This window comes from Macrotis lagotis, chromosome 7 (assembly GCF_037893015.1).
Source record: "Macrotis lagotis isolate mMagLag1 chromosome 7, bilby.v1.9.chrom.fasta, whole genome shotgun sequence".
Lineage (NCBI taxonomy): Eukaryota > Metazoa > Chordata > Mammalia > Peramelemorphia > Peramelidae > Macrotis > Macrotis lagotis.
Window position 1 is genome coordinate 44,199,056 of NC_133664.1, and position 18,163 is coordinate 44,217,218.

The 18,163-nt window shown below is 33.3% G+C and overlaps 1 protein-coding gene across 2 annotated transcripts in view; it reads right to left on the minus strand.

Annotated features, from left to right (window-relative positions):
• Positions 1 to 18,163, minus strand: part of ULK4 (unc-51 like kinase 4) — a 730,095-nt gene that overhangs the window by 395,838 nt on the left and 316,094 nt on the right. For both annotated transcript variants that reach the window (XM_074195881.1, XM_074195880.1), the window contains one exon: positions 17,633 to 17,725. In XM_074195881.1, coding sequence (XP_074051982.1) covers positions 17,633 to 17,725 — 93 coding nt within the window. The remainder of the gene's footprint in view (positions 1 to 17,632; positions 17,726 to 18,163) is intronic.

Here is an 18,163-nt window from a genome sequence, read left to right on the forward strand (position 1 = left end):
AATACCATAGAAGATAGGCATAATAAACCTTTTTATAGAGAATTCCCTTTGGGAATCTGGCAAGTGTAAGGACTCTTCAGGATAATCTTTTTAAATACATCGAATTACAATGAAAACAAATTGCATTGAAATATAATTATCTTGGATATAATTATTGATTGTTTTTATTATTTGCTGTTTGATCTACCCATTATTTATGATAAAGTTATTTAATTTCCAATTAGTTATTAGTTTATCTTTCCCTGACATTTTATTACATGTAATGTTTATTGCATCATGATCTTAGAAGTGTGTATGTATTATTTCTGCCTTTCTTCATCTAATTATAATGTTTTTGTGCCTGAGTACATGTTAATTTTGGTGTAGGTGCCATGTACTACCAAGAAAAAGGTATATTCTTTTCTATTCCCATTAAGTTTTCTCCAGAGATCTATCATATCTAAGTTTTCTAAGATTTCATTCACCTTCTTAACTTCTTTCTTGTCTATTTTGTTGTTAGATTCATCTAGTTCTAAGAGAGGGGGATTGAGGTCTCCCATTATTAATGTTTTGCTCTCTGTGTTTCCTTGTAATTCACTGAACTTTTCCTCTAGGAATTTGGATGCTATACCACTAAGTGCATACATGTTTACTAATGATATAATTTCATTAGCAACGGTGCCTTTTAAGAAGATGTAGTTTCCTTCCTTATCCCTTTTACTGAGATTGATTTCTGCTTTTACTTTATCTGAGATTAGGATCTCTCCCCCAGATTTTTTTTACTTCATCTGAGACATAATATATTTTGGTCCAACATTTTAGCTTTACCCTGTGTGTATGTCTCTGCTTCAAATGTATTTTTTGCAAACAACATATTGTGGGATTCTGGTTTTTAATCCATTCTGTTATCCACTTCCATTTTATGGGACAGTTCATCCCATTCACATTTACAGTTAAGATTACTAATTCTGTATTCCCCCCGGGCTATCTTCCTCCATTTATATTTTAATCTTTACTTTTCTCTTATTTCTCCTCACCAAAATTTTATTACCATTCCCCTTTGACTTTTCTTTTAAAAATTTAACTTTCAGTTTATTTTTACTTATACCTTCGCCTTCCCTTTTATCAGTCCATTCTTCCCTTATCTTTCCCTTTCCCAATCCTCCCCTTCCCTGTAGATTAAGTTAGATTTTTAAAACCCAAGTGGGAATGTATCTTATTCTCTCACTGAGCTAAATCTATTGAATAGAATTTACTCAGCATTCACATTCTTCCTTCTTTCCCTCTAAAATTATAAATCTTTGTGCCTCTTCCCTTGATATTATTTATCACTCTAATACTATTAATCAGGTATCATCAATCACAGTTTGATTACTTGATAAGTTCATATTGTTAGCAATAGATATTATCATAGATTGTTTGCTTAATAAACAGCATTTACTCAAATTGCATCAAATTATGACTATAATCACTTTTTTACCTCACCCCCTTTTCAAGTATCTTTCAAGTACACACAATCCTCCTCATGAGCCAAAGTAGCATTCAAAGTTATATCATTTCTTAAACTATTTGTGCCCCTCCCCCAAGCCTATTTTCTTTTACACTTTACTCCCCGCCCCCCCTTACCTCCACCACCCAGGGTCAGGGTACTTAACCCCTTGTAAAGTGAAGCAAGGCCTATTCTCTCTCCAACTTTGCCCCGCCCCACCACCACCACCACCACCACCAGCACCTAGGGTATTTAACCCCTTGCTAAGTGAAGCACTGACTAAGACAAACCCTGATCTAATTAACTGCAAGAAATAATAGTAATTGCATCCAAGAAAATCATACTAATGAGGCATAATACCAAAATATATGGGATGCAGCCAAGGCAGTTTTGAGGGGAAATGTTATATCTCTAAACACCTATATGAATAAAACAGAGAAAGAGGAGACCAATGAATGGGGCGTGCAACTAAAAAAGATAGAAAAAGAACAAATTAAACATCCCCAATTAAGTATAAAATTAGAAATTCTGAAAGTCAGGAGTGATTTAAAAAATGGAAAGCAAGAAAACCATTGATCTCATAAATAAAACTGAGTTGATTTTATGAAAAAGCCAATAAAATAGACAAACTTTTGGTTAATCTGATTAAAAGAAAGAAAGAAGATAGTCAAATTATCAGTATCAAAAATGAAAAGGATGAAGTAACCACCAATGAGGAGGAAATTAAGGAGATAATATGGAGCTACTTTGCTGAACTGTATGCTAATATTTACAAAAATACCAACTGTTGGGGCAGCTAGGTGGCGCAGTGGATAGAGCACCGACCCTGGAGTCAGGAGGACCTGAATTCAAATTCAGCCTCAGACACTCAATAATTACTTAGCTGTGTGACCCTGGGTAAGTCACTTAAACCCATTGCCTTAAGTAAATAAAAATTTAAAAAATACAAACTGCCTAGATTAAGTAACAGAAGAGGAAATAAACTCCATTTCAGAAAAAGAAATTAAAGAAACCATCAATAACTCCCTAAGAAAAAGTCTTCAGGTCCAGATGGATTTACAAATGAATTCTACCAAACATTTAAGGAACAATGAATTCCTATTCTACATAAACTATTTAAAGAATAGGAGAAGTTCTGTCAAACTCCTTTTATGACACCAACACCTAAACCAGGAAGAACCAGAACAGACAAAGAAAATTATAGACCAATCTCCCTAATGAATATTGTTGCAAAAATCTTAAATAAAATTTTACCAATGAGACTACAGAAAGTTATTACTAGGATAATACACCATGATCAAGTAGGATTTATAGCAAGTAGACAGGGATGGTTCAACTTTAGGAAAATACTCAACATAATTAAACACATCAATAACAAAAACAATAGATATCATATGATTATCTCAAAAGATGCTGAAAAAGCCTTTGATAAAATACAACATCCATTTCTATTAAAAACACTAGAAAGTTTAGGAATAGAGTTAACCTTAAAACAATAAATAGTATCTATCTAAAACTATCAACAAATATTATATGTAATGGGAATAACCTCGGAGCATTTGCAATAAAATCAGGGGTAAAACAAGGATGCCCATTATCACCATTGCTATTCAATAAAGTATTAGAAATGCTAGATATATCAATAAGAGAAGAAAAAGAAATTGAAGGAATCAGAATTGGCAAAAAGGAAGCAAAACTTTCCCTCTTTGCAGATGATATGATGGTATATTTAGGGAAGCCAAGAAAAATCATCTAAAAATCTTTTTAGCAAATTCAACAACATAGCAGGATATAAAATAAACCCACAGAAATCATTAGCATTTCTATATATGGACAACAAAGCCAAAGAAGAAGAGATAGAAAGAGAAATTCCACTTAAAATAACGTAGACAATGTTAAATATTTGAGACAAACACAGAAACTGTATGAGCACAATTATAAAGCACTTCTCACCAAAATAAAATCAGATCTAAATAATTGGGAAAATGTCAAATACTCATGGTTAGGTCAAGCTAATATAATAAAAATGACAATTTTCATTTAATGACAATATTTATTTAATGACAATTAAATTACTTATTCAGTGCCATACCAAAGTACCAAATAACTACTTTACTGAGCTAGAAAAAATACTAACAAAATTCATCTGGAGCAATAAAATGGAAAGACTAGCAAGGGAACTGATGAAAAAAAATGTAAAGGAAGGTGGCCTAGCTCTACCAGATCTAAAGGCATACTATAAAGCAGCAGTCATCAAAACTGCCTGGTACTGGTTAAGAAAACAAAGTGGATTAGGATAGGTTCAAAATAAGTCACAGTAAATGACTACAGCAATTTACTATTTGACAATCCCAAAGACATCAGCTTCTTGGATAGAACTCATTAGATGACAAAAATTGTTGGGAAAATTGGAAAACAGTATATGGCAAAAATTAGGCATAGATCCACATCTCACACACCCTATACCAAAATAAGGTCAAAATGGGTACAGGATTTAGACATAAAGAGTGACACCATAGATAAATTAATAGACCCCTCAATTTCCAATTCTTTCCCACTAAAAAAGAGCTGCTATGAATATTTTGGAACATGTAGAACTTTTCCCCTTTCCAATAATATTCCATATTGCTCTCCAGAAAGGTTGGATCCATTCACAACTCCAACAAATTAAATATTCTATCTATCAGAGATATGGAAAGGGCAATTAGAGCACATTATTAATTGCAAAATGAATGATTTTGACTACATTAAATTGAAAAGTTTTTGTACTATTAAAATCAATGCTGTCAAAAATTAGAAGGAAAGCAGAAAGCTGGGAAACAATCTTCACAACTAGGAGTTCTGATAAATGTCTCATTTCTAAAATACATAGATAATTGCATCAAATTTATAAGATCATTGATATTGATAAATGGTCAAAGGATATAAACAATTTTCAAATGAAAAAATTAAAGCTATATGTAATCATAGCAAAAAAATGCTATAAATTATTATTGATTTAGAGAAATGCAAATTAAAACAATAATGAGATATTACCTCACACTTATCAGATTTGCTGATGAGAAAAAAAAGGAAACTGATCAATGTTGGAGAAGTTGTGGGAAGATTAGGACGTTGATGCATTGCTGGTGGAGTTGTGAATCCAAACTTTCTGGAAAGCAATATGGAACTATGCCTAAAGTACAACAAATCTTATACCCTTTGATCTAGCAATTCCAATTCTAGGTCTATATCTAAAAGAAATTATAGAAAAAGGGAAAAGCTCTACATGTTCCAATATAGTCATAGCAGCTCTTTTTTTGTAGTGGCAATTGCAAATTGAGGAGATGTCCATCAATTGGAGAATGACTAAATGAATTATGGTACAGGGGAATATTATGAAATATTATTGTTCTATAAGAAACCATAAATTGTCAGACTCTAGAGAAGCATAGAATGACTTACAGGATCTGATGCTGAATGAAGGGAGCAGAACCAAGAGAATAATGTACACATCAACATCAACATTGTGAGATGAACAACCTTGATGGAAGCAGCTCCTCTCAGCAGTCCAGAGAGCTAAAACAACTATGTTATCCCCATCCAGAGGAAGAAAAACAAAACAAAATAGTACACACACACACACACACACACACACACACACACCCTCAGAATCTGATGAACACTTTATAAAAATGATCTCTTATATATCTCTTTCCCTTAATCCTAATTCCTCACACCAAAAAATAACTAATACTAATCTATAAACATGTTTATTAAAATATATGTGTAAAATGTTAACCTGACTGTTCACTGCTGAGGGGGGTGAGAAGGGAGGGTGGAAGGAAATTTTGTAACTTGAAAATATGCATGTGCAAATGGATGAAAACAATAAATAAATTTTTGAAAATTAAAAAGAAATTTAATTATCAAAACATACAGAAAAAATTCACAGTTTCCAGGTTGAAAACATCTACTCTGGAAAAACACAGACAATATCAATATATGGGATGCTTAAAATCATAGGATATTATTTATAATCATAATTATTGTGAAGACTATATTCTGAATAATGGGAAGCAAAAAGGGTCACAGAATATATTTTTTCTAAATAATGGTTAAAAATTCAGCAAAATCATATCATCATCTCTAGGTTATTCACTGCATTGAGGCATCATAGAAAATGAATTTAAGGACAAAGAAAAATATCTATTATATATTACATTTTTAGACTTCTACATGAACAAATACAACTCCTGTATTAAATTTAATTATCAGACAAAATATATAGTACCTAATTATGTTGTTCTTGCAGCAAAATAGACCTGACAGGTAAAATCAGATATACTTTTTGCTGTTCCACTCTTTATTTCTAGTGTGAGTTCAAGAGTTCAGTTCCTCTAGCAATTTATTAAACAAGTACAATCTCTCAAAAATAATTAAAAAGAGAGAACATTCAATCCAAATAAAATTTTTCAATTGTGCAGAGATTAATTTCATTAGCTCATGATTTCTTTTCTTGTTATATTCTATCTTAATCACCAATCTCAATATAGTACAGAGTAAATTATTTTAATTAACATTCTACATGTTTATGACCAAGACTTGCCCTAACATAAACTTATTATAAACTGCATTAGCAAGTCTCTATATACTGCTATTTAATTTGTGACACTATTTATACTTATAGAAGTGACATAATCACTTCACAACTGCCTCAGGAAAGTGTACTCAGTTTCCCCCATTGCTATGTTGGCTGGATCTTCACCATCCAGGGCTTGGGCAATCTGCAGTCAAATAGTGTGTAACTGGTCTGTTAGATGGCAAATATGTTAAGTGGTACTCAGAAGGAATGACAAAAAATTAGGGTATAAGAGAAAGATGACTCAATTTGGAATCACAATTTGTATTCATATTTCACCTCCAAGGGATATCACTTTCTTCATTTGTAAAAAGAAGTGCTAAGACTAAATCTCTAAGGTCTTTTCTAACCCTAGTTCCCCTAAAACCAGCCTCTAAGAGGTCTATTACATTCCCAACTTGCTAGGTCATCCATTCTCTTTTATTATACACAGTAACTCACTATTTCCAGAGTTCCCCTAAATCAGCCTCTAAGAGGTCTATTACATTCCCAACTTGCTAGGTCATCCATTCTCTTTTATTATACACAGTAACTCACTATTTCATCCATATAACCCAGTCTTGAAAGGACTCTGATATGTTCTGAAGGTGTGGTCACTTTGGTCAAGTTCTCTTTTGCATTTTTTTCATTACAGATACATGAATTATAGACAAAATATTACAACAGTGGCATATACTTTTTCATATATTTAAGAAAATGGGGTTAAGTGACCTGCCCAAGGTCACACATCTGGATAATTATTAAGTGTCTGAGGTCGGATTTGAACTCAGGTCCTCCTGACTCCAGAGCTGGTACTTTATCCATTCACTGTACCACCTAGCTGCCCCAGCATATACATTTTTAAAGAAAAAATGCTGTCATTCCCTAGATCCTAAATATATTAGGAATGAAATTAATCTGTATCATATTAACAAGTATAATGATATATCTTGTTTTATATATAATAGCTGGATTTTTAAAAAATTCACCATAAAACATTACTTTGATAGTAACCTGAGTGGAGTGGTGGAAAGGAGAATGAAGCAGGAGGTAGTAATACAAAGTCTTACCTACTGGTCAGAACTATGTGTAGGAAAAGCAGAAGGTAAGGAAAACAATGGTCACTATGAATATTCTCTATATGTTGAAAGGTTTTTGTTCCATCTTATATATTATGAATATTGTGTTGTGACATATATTAAAAACATCATTCTTAAGTTTTATGTATCATGTAATTGTGGACAATGGTGGCCTATAAAAATGGTCTGATTCTAATACAGCTATCATGATATTTTTAAATATATTCATAGTATGAGGATTTGTCATTTGTTAGTTCATGAAAAAGAATTTCTGATGGATAATTTCAACCATTAAGTAAAATTTTATTAGGTATTCAGTAGATGCTAAATATTTATAATTCAGTTATGTGCTATGCAATTTCTATCATTTCCTGGAATAATCATTATGGATTCTCAAAACCAGGGTTTATTAAGCACCAGCCCCATGCTAAGTGCTAATAAAGCAGTTCTTTCTTTTTTTAATTTTTTCTTTTTTTCTTTTATTTAAGGCAATGCAGTTAAGTGATTTGCCCAAAGTCACACAGCTAAACAATTATTAAGTATCTCATGCCAGATGTGAACTCAGGTCCTCCTGACTCCAGGACTAGTACTCTATCCACTGTGCCACCTAGCTGTCCCAAGGCAGCTCTTTCAAGACAACCCTTCTATGATTTTTTGAGGTAATGTTCTGATCCTGAATTCCCAACCTAAATTCTTCCATTTCCATAATAAATCTTATATGACAGTAATTTATTTCATCAATCTTTGTGAACATGCTACTGACAATTAACATATAAATAATTCTTTGATTCTACACATAGATATTTTTTTGAATTATAAAGATTTTGTTTTGAGTTTTACAATTTTTCCCCTAATCTTACTTCCCTCCCCCACCCCCCACAGAAGGCAATTTGCCAGTCTTTACATTGTTTCCATGGCATATATTGATCCAACTTGAATGTGATGAGAGAGAAATCATATCCGTAAGGAAGAAAGATAAAATATAAGAGATAGCAAGATCAGACAATAAAATATCAGTTTTTTTCCTAAATTAAAGGTAATAGTCCTTGGTCTTTGTTCAAACACCACAGTTCTTTCTCTGGATACAGATGGTATTCTCCATTGCAGACAGCCCCGAATTGTCCCTGATTGTTGCACTGATGGAATGAGGGAGTCCATCAAGGTTGATCATTGCCCCCATGTTGCTGCTAAGGTGTACAATGTTTTTCTGGTTCTGCTCATTTCACTCAGCATCAGTTCATGCAAATCCCTCCAGGCTTCCCTGAGTTCCCATCCCTCCTGGTTTCTAATAGAACAATAGTGTTCCATGACATACATATACCACAGTTTACTAAACCATTCCCCAAATGAAGGACATTTACTTGATTTCCAATTCTTTGCCACAACAAACAGGGCTGCTATAAATATTTTTGTGCAAGTGATGTTTTTACCCTTTTTCATCATCTCTTCAGGGTATAGACCCAATAGTGGTATTGCTGGATCAAAGGGTATGCACATTTTTGTTGCCCTTTGGGCGTAGTTTCAAAATGCTCTCCAGAAATGATGGATGAGTTCACAGATCCACCAACAATGTAATTGTCCTAGATTTCCCACACCCCTTCCAACAATGATCATTATCCTTCCTGGTCATACTGGTCAATCTGAGAGATATGAGGTGGTACCTCAGAGAAGCTTTAATTTGCATTTTTCTAATAAGTGATGATTTAGAGCAATTTTTCATATGACCTATGGATTGCTTTGATCTCTTCATCTGTAAATTGTCTTTGCATATCCTTTGACCATTTGTCAATTGGGGAATGGCTTTTTTTTAAAATTTGACTCAGTTCTCTGTATATTTTAGAAACGAGTCCTTTGTCAGAAACACTAGTCATAAAGATTGTTTCCCAGTTTACTACATTTCTTTTGATTCTGGTTACAGTGGTTTTGTCTGTGCAAAAGCTTTTTAATTTAAATGTAATCAAAATCATTTAGTTTGTTTTTTAGTGATGTTCTCCATCTCTTCCTTAGTCATAAACTGCTTCTCTTTCCATAGATCTGACAGGTAAAGTACTCCTTGATCTTCTAGTTTGCTTATAATATTGTTTTTCTGTCTAAGTCCTGGATCCACTTTGATCTTGTCTTGATATAGGGTGTGAGGTATTGGTCTAATCTAAGTTTCCTCCATACTAACTTCCAATTTTCCCAGCAGTTTTTATCAAAGAGAGAGTTTTTATCCCAAGAGCTGGACTCTTTGGGTTTATCAAACAGCAAATTACTATAATTGTTTCCTGCAATTGCACCTAGTCTGTTCCACTGGTCCACCACTCTATTTTTTAGCCAATACCAGACAATTTTGATCTTTATAATATAATTTTAGATCAGGTAGGGCTAAGCCATCTTCTTTTGAACTTTTTTTCATTGAATCCCTGGAACTTCTTGACTTTTTATTTCTCCATATGAATTTACTTACCAATTTTACTAATTCATTAAAGTAAGCTTTTGGAATTTTGATTGGTAGGGCACTAAACAAGTAGTTTAGTTGAGGTAGAATTGTCATTTTTATTATATTATCTCGACCTAACCATGAGCAGTTAATGTTTTGCCCAGTTATGTAAATCTGATTTAATTTGTGTGAGAAGTGTTTTGTAATTGTTTTCAAAAAGTTTCTGAGTCTGCCTTGACAAAGAGACTCCCAGGTATTTTATATTGTCTGAGGTTACTTTGAATTGGATTTCTCTTTCCTGCTCTTCCTGCTGTATTTTGCTAGTCATATATAGAAAAGTTGAGGATTTTATGAAGGTTCATTTTATATCTGGCAACTTTGCTAAAATTGCTAATTGTTTCCAGTAGTTTTTTGATGATTCTCTAGGTATACCATCATGTCATCTGCAAGAGTGAGAGTTTTGTCTCATCCTTCCCAATTCTAATTCCTTCAATTTATTTTTCCTCTCTTATTGCTGAAGTTAACATTTCTAATACGATATTGAATAGTAGTGGTGATAATGGACATCCTTGTTTCACCCCTGATCATATTGGGAATGCCTCTAGCCTCTCCTCATTGAATATAATGCTTGTTGATAGTTTCAGATAGATACTGCTTATTATTCTAAGGAACAGTCCATTTATTCCTACACTCTCTAGTGTTTTTAGTAGGAATGGGTGCTGTATTTTGTCAAAAGCTTTTTCAGCAACTATTGATATGATTATATGATTCCTGATAGGTTTGTTGTTGATATAATTAATTATAGTAACAGTTTTCCTAATATTGAACTAACCCTGCATTCCTGAGATAAATCCTACTTGGTCAAAATATATTATCCTACTGATAACTTATGATAATCATTTTGCTAAGGTTTTATTTAAGATTTTTGCATCTATATTCATCAGGGAGATAGGGCTAGAATTTTCTTTCTCTGTTTTTACACTTAGATCTTAACAATATCATAACCCCTATCAAGAAGTAAACCACCTCCGGTTACAATTGATAAATTTAATGGGGTGAAACTTTTCTCAATTCATACTATTGCTCTGTAAACTGATTTCTGCTTTTCCAGAAGTATTTCCATGGGTTTCTTAGAAACATGTCTATCAAGTGTTCTGAAAATGACTATCAACTCTCTTTTTTCTTTTTTAATGAAGCACTAATCTTTCTATAGTTAACTTCAAGTGGCTGGTCTTAGGCTTGGTTGTTATCACTCAGATTTGGGCTAAGGGACTTTCCAAATCTGTCATAGCACATTTTACATTTTCCAAAAGGATTTGCTAAAAGTAATATTTCTTAGACAACTATGGCTTTTAAATGTGTTCCTGCTGGGATTTGATTTCATTGTGTTCATAAATTTCAACACATTCAGCCATGGATATCCACTTAATGACTTTATGTTCAATGTGCATTGCAGATTGTTTCTCTGTATAACCTTCATCCATTGAGTCAATTTGGTCTCTGCAGTCAAGTTCAAAATCTTCAGGGTTTTCTCTAAAAATGTTTTAAAATATTTTATACTGTCCAAGTCCATGATATTTTAATTTAAAGGAGAATGATTCCATGAAATGGAGGATCTTTTTAATGTGTTGTTTCATGTATTCATATAATAATAATAATAATAATGCTTAATACTTAAATAGTATTATATTAGTTTAATATATATAGTATTATATCAGTGTAAAGCACTGTGTGTTACAATTATTATCTCATTTGACCCTCACAACAGTCCTGGGAGATAGCTGCTACTATTTTTGATATTCTTATAGTGACTATAAAGATGTTTTTTATATATGACTCCCTCAAATTCAGAAATGATACTTAATTCAATTTTTAAAATAGGCAGAACAAACGACCTAAATTGTCTCCTGGAACATAGCATAATTTATATAAATTGTCTTAACAGTATGATGTTGATAGTATATTTGAATTATTGAACAGTTTTTCCATGTAGGTATCAAAACTCTTATTTTATTCATTTGTAGAACACAGATAAGTCATGAGTGCAGAACCGAGTCAAACATTGCACATTACTGAAATAATACGTTGCCCAGCATACTATATTTGCCTTCTTCTGCACACACACACACACACACACACACAGTGTATAGAATTTTTCAGTGGATACAACCTATATTTTAAACAAAAATTCATATACATATAATTTACCGAGTTGTAGAGGTCACTGAATTTTCTATCTTTTAGCAATAAATATATGATGCTTTCTATTAATAAATATGAGATCAAACTTGCTCTATGGAGGAAAATGACATTGCATCCTCTGTGAATTCTCCATAAAATAGTCTTTTGGATGAACATACATTTGGCATTCAAACCATGTGGCCAGCTATCAGAATCTGCTCTCTGCAGTAGAGTTTGAATGATTGATAGGACAGCTTGAGAAAGGACCTCAGTGTCTAATACCGTATCTTGCCAGGTGAGCTTCAGAATCTACCTAAGACAATTCAAAGGTAAGCAGTTCAGTTTTCTGGTATGGTGTTGATATGGTGCCCAGGTTTCCCAGACATACAATAAAGTCAGCACAACAATGCTGTAGACCTTTGTAGAGGTCTTTTCCAGCCTCTCAAATCCTGAGCTAGCTCTGGCGATGTGTCCATCAACCTCATAGTCTCTATCTATATCCCTGGAAAGGAGACTGCCAAGGTAAGTCAACTTAACAATAGTATTCAAAAGCTCTCCATTTGCTGTAACCAGTGGTTCCACATATGGATGGTGTTTTGCTGGCTGGGGAACAATCTGTTTTCTTGGCCTTGTCAGGCCAAAATTGGCACATGTGGCAGGGAACAGATCCACTTCGTTACAACTCAGCCTCAGAAGCTGCATTAAATGCAGAAAAAGTCGTGCACCAACTCACTCTCCATTTTAATCTTGACTTATAACCTTTTCAAGTTAAATAATTCATTATGAGTGCAATGGTTGACTCTGTTTTGGTCCTCACTGAAGACATCTGACAACATTGCTGAAAATATCATGCTAAAAAACACAGGGCAAGTGCACAGCCCTGCTTCACTCCATTGGTGACTGGAAAAGTATTGAAGCCTCATCCATTATCCAGAATCCTTACAAGTATGTAATTGTGGAACTAATAGAGCATAGGCATTCTTTTGGATAAAAGAAATATATTCATGCTAAAGCATATTAATACTTGTTAAAGGTATTTATATTATTTTGTACTATAGTTATTTATCAATTTCATCTCTATTTGCTCAAATAGAAGGATTCTAATAATGAGGATATCTTTTCAAAATTTTGTATCAGTGTTTTTATATACATGCTTGGTGTTTAACAGTGTTACTTAATAGTTGTTTGAGGAAATTGAATGTTTCTTAATTATAAACCATTTTTAAAGGATAATTGTTAATTACTCTCATATACTTGGAGAAGATTTTAATACAAGTAATAAAAATGACAAATAAACATTTACATCAAATAAAAATAACCGTAAGATAAGGACATGTTATTTGTCATGATTTAAACTTATTAAGTTTTGCCTCTTTGAGTAGGAGATCTTCATTTGTATTTTTTTTAGCCCAGATGCTTGCTGCAGGAATAAATTAAAATATATTTTTTCTAAATAAATGTATTTTTTCTAAATAAAGTTAAATACTGATTGTAAAGATCATAAAAATCAATTATTTTGCTAAAGAGAATATGATTTTCAACACAGAGCTTAATTTTGTTTTTTCAAATATGACATCTTGAATCCAGATGAAGATTTTTCTAGACTGTAGTTAAGAAGAAAGAAAAGTCATGTATTTTTAGAAATAAAAAAGGATCTCAGAGATCATTTTATGTGAGCAAACCTTATATCCCAAATTTTGTGTGGCCTGACCTTGGTCAAAGGGCCAAGATTAGAATTCATTCTTATCTGTACCATACTTTTCCCTGTTGAGTCTAAAATCAGAATAAACCTTGAGGTTTTCTAAGGATTTTAATTTTGGGGGGCTTGTGCATCTAGGTAAGCAGGGAGAAGTGAAATAATGGCCAAAGAGGCAAAGTTACAAAGTCATTGAGAAATTTTAAGTGTCAATTGGAAAAGGTAGAGTAGGGTTTTTCAATGAAATGTGAGAAGATAGACTTAATCATTTAATTTCTTTCTTCCCACACAAGTTCATATTTCTTTTGTTTTTCAGGAAAAAAAAAAGCTCCATCCATGTTATTCCCTGTGGATGATAGTCTATGATTCAATTCTTTCTTTTAATAAGGATGTTAATTCTTCTCTCCATCAACAACCTTCTCTAATAAGCAGGTAGGTGTTAAGAGGAAGACAGTGAAGATAAAAATGTCCAAGTAAGGTTCATTTATCTCTCAGAGGAAAATTTTGATCATTACTCTTAGTCTTCCTTTGCTTTTCCCAAGAAAGTTAAATGTCAGTTCCTCACAAAGTACACATTATTTTGATTTAATGAAATTTTGTTGTTTTCTATATTGGTCTAACATCCATTCAACTATGAAGTTGAATGGTTAGCCAGGAAGCCTAGAGTTCCAGACTAAAAATTACATCGCAGATGCCAAACTACATTGGTAGAGAAAGCTTTTACACCAGAAATTTACTATACCAATGAAATCATAGGTCTGAATTTTATTCTTTAAGTATGCTTATAGTTTTACTCTATAGTGATTTTCTCAATTTGCTTTTTTCCTATTTTTAATAAAATTTTATTTTTTCCAATTAGTTTTCAAAATTCAGTTATATAAGATTTTTTTCTTCACCCCCCTTCCCTACCCCCCTCCCCAAGATAGCAAGTAAACTCATATAGACTATAAATGCATGATCATATTAAACATATTTGCCCATTAGTCATGTTATGAAAGAAGAAACAGAACAAATGGGAAAAACCACAAAGAAAAACAAAAAAAAGTGAAAAATAATATGCTTCATTCATATTCTATAGTTCTTTCTCTGGATGTGGATGGCATTTTCCATCATGAATCTTTTGAAAATATCCTGGATCACTGTATTGCTGAGAAGAGCTATCATGGTTGACATAATGTTGCTGTTAATGTATACAATGTTCTCTTGGTTCTGCTCACTTCATCTGGTATCAATTCATCTAAGTTCTTCCAGGTTTTTCTGAAAGCCACTTGCTCATCATTTCTTACAGCACAATAGCTTCCATCACATTCATATACCATAACTTGTTCATTCATTCCCCATTTGATGAGTATCCCCTCAATTTCCAGTTCAATGCCACAAGAAAAAGTTGCTATAAATATTTTTGTACCTGTGAGTCCTTTTTCTTTTCTTGTGTAATTGAATAGGGAGGAATACAAACCTAGTAATGCTATGCAGTGATTTTCTTAAAGCTTACAATAAAATAGGTGATAGGGTAAATATAGTATAGAGCTGGAATTCAAAAGACCTAAGTTCAGATCCTGTGTGCATACATATGTGTGTATACTCTGTTACAAAGATACACATACATGCACACAATTGCGTAAGAAAGTTATCTAACAAAGTTCCTTCTTGACTGACTCTACCCTGGAAACACTTCTTTCCCATCATCTCATCCTGCCCCTGAGCCCATTTTATATGATTTCTTCATAAGAAAGATTGTAATATTTTTATTCATTTTCTGATCTACATAATATCTACATAATATGTGGATATATTACATGCATGTCTATGCCTCCATACATATATATATAAACATGTGCCAGCTGTTTATATATATATATATATATATATATATATATATATATATATATTTATATATCTCTCATTTATACATGGACTTATATCTCTCTCTCCAATGATGATAAGTAGTAAAGTTTATGTTACTAGTAAATACTGACTTTTAAAAAAAATCAATATTCGCCTTACTTATTGACCTGATCTCCTAAAAGAAAGGAATCTATACCCAGTGGACAGAATCCACTGCAGCCAGGAAGCTTCTGGCAGAGACAAGCAGTGAGGCCACAAGGATACCCCAGATTTCTTCCATCCTTTGTGGGTTACCTTACTGACTCATCTCCACAAGACATTTGCACCCCCGCCCCAGCCCTGGACCTTTATTCCTCCCCAATTTGAGCACCCTTTTTATATGTCTCTTGCCCATTATAAGGCAGTTTCCTTGAGGGTAGGGCAGGGCTTTTTTTCAGCCTGCATTTGTAATCTCAGGGCTTAGCAAAGTGTCTGGGACACAGAAAACAATTGATAAATGCTTGCTGACTTACTGTCAGCCACAGACAAGTTACCAAAAGGAGGTTGTAGACCAAGAGTTTCACATACTAATAAAACTGCAAGTCTAGACCAAAAGAATGACTATATTATGAGTGTTGTGTGTATACAGATATAGTATATAAATATGTGTAAGTTCAGATGTGTATGTTCATACAGGAGGAAGGAGGGGGGTAACTCTTTAAAGACCTACTCCAATGCTTCATGGAATGAATGAATGAATGAATGAATGAACATTTATTAAGCATCTACTATATATATATATATATATATATAAAATGGTAAAGATGGACTAAAAAAGCAAGCTAGCCCTTGCTCACAAGGAGCTCACCCTCCACTGGCTTCCCAAATGAACTCCTCCCCTTAGGGAAGACTGAGTTGCACTCTCTGCTGATGGATAAAGCACATGTGGATAATTCTCCCCACCCCATACACATATTTTTTTCCTCACAGCAGTGTTAGATTCATCACAGGGACCAACCTCTAAGACTGAGGCAGCTTCTTTTCTTCTTTGCTACTGGGGCCCTGTTTGAGGCTCCTGGAATCAGGACCAAAACAACTGAAAGCAGAGGCCACAATGTTCTTAGCTGTGAGGTGACAGAGGGTCTTAGAGGGAAGTGTATAAAACTGAATTTCTGTGCTTAAGAAACTCAGAGATAAGATAACGCTGGCAGTAAACAGAAAACACTATAATATAGTAAATATTATTACCGTTCTAAAACAAGTGTCAGAAATAATTAATAAGAGTTCTGGAAGTCAGAAGAAGAGATCAGCAAACATCAGAGAAGCTAAGGAAAGCAGAGAAGAAAAGTTCTTTAAGCTAAAGGACAGGGGCAACTAGGTGGCATAGTGGATAAAGCACTGGCCCTGGACCTGAATTCATATCCAGCCTCAGACATTTAATAATTATCTAGCTATGTGACTTTAGACAAGTCACATAACCCTGTTGCCTTCTCAAAACAAAACAAAAAGCTAAAGAACAATGAATTGGATGATAATTCCTGTGAAAGTTCTCAAAATCATTTTCACAGGATGATTGATAAGCCTAAAGCAAGGGAAATGATGATAACAAAAGGATTTATTACTTGCAGGTAAAAGGAAATTTTCCATATACAACTAGAGAAGATATCCTTGGTCTTCAGTGGTTCTAGAAGAAAGGTGAAAGCCACACATCTCTTCTTTACCAAGGGAGGCAAGAACAAAGATCTCTTCCTCCCTTACTTTTGAGTTTGTGACTCATTTAGGACCCTTGAAGCACCTGACATTGGCCTTATGTGGAATTCTGTTTTTCCTATGGCCCATGGCCCTACTGTTCCATCAGCAGAAGGAAGCTTAAACAGAGAGCTGTCTCAAGTGAAGAAGTGAGAGTATTTTTATCTCATGTGGAAGACAGTTGAATTCTCCACAAATCAGTAATCATCAAAATAAATCACTTCAATCAAAGAATGGCAAGGAATACATCATAAATACACTACAAAGGCTATAAAAATATTCAACATTTTGTATATTATTTGATCCATCAGAAATCAATGGTAACTTCTTTAAAAAAAATTACCATTTTGAAATCTGTATATACCTCCTCCCTATATTTGAGAACTACAAGTATGAGACAAAAATATAAAAGTGGGAGCGAAAGAAGTCTAAATGATAGTTATTACAAAGCAAGAAACATGAAAAATTACTACATTTACTGTTCCAACATCATACTTAAGACCCGTATTGTTTTTAGTAGTACACAAAGATTTTTATGGATGAGCAAGTCAATAAAATGTAATTTCTACTTAGAATTCCTATTAGAAAAGGATATTTGAAATTGCAGTACCTGGTAAAAGCTGGATTATGTTCAGTCATAGCTACTAGCAGTTTCAGAGCATAGGCTGGTACTGGGTCAGGTTCCATTAGGACATGTTCATACCTTAAATAAAAGAAAAACATTTAGCCCATTTAAAATGTAGAAAATATTCATTAAATAATAAAGTTTAAGAGGTCAAAAATCATTCCAAAAACTATGATGCAAAAAAATTATAATCTGGATTTCAATATTTAAGTGATCCTGAATTTAGGGTTTCTAAGACCTCAGTTTCCTGGTACCCATTTAAAATTACCACCAAAAATCTGGAATCAATGTCAAGAAGAAAGAAATCCTTCAAGCAGATGCCTTCAAATTAATTTATTTTATTCACAAGTTCTTAGAACCTAATGGCTTTTTCCTAGCTGTGTGGCCTTGGGCAAGCCACTTAACCCCATTTGCCTTGCAAAAATCTTAAAAAAAAAAAGAAAAAAAAAGAAAAAAGAACCTAATGGCTTTTAATTTATGCACAATTTCAATAGTCTGATTATTTTATTTCCAAGG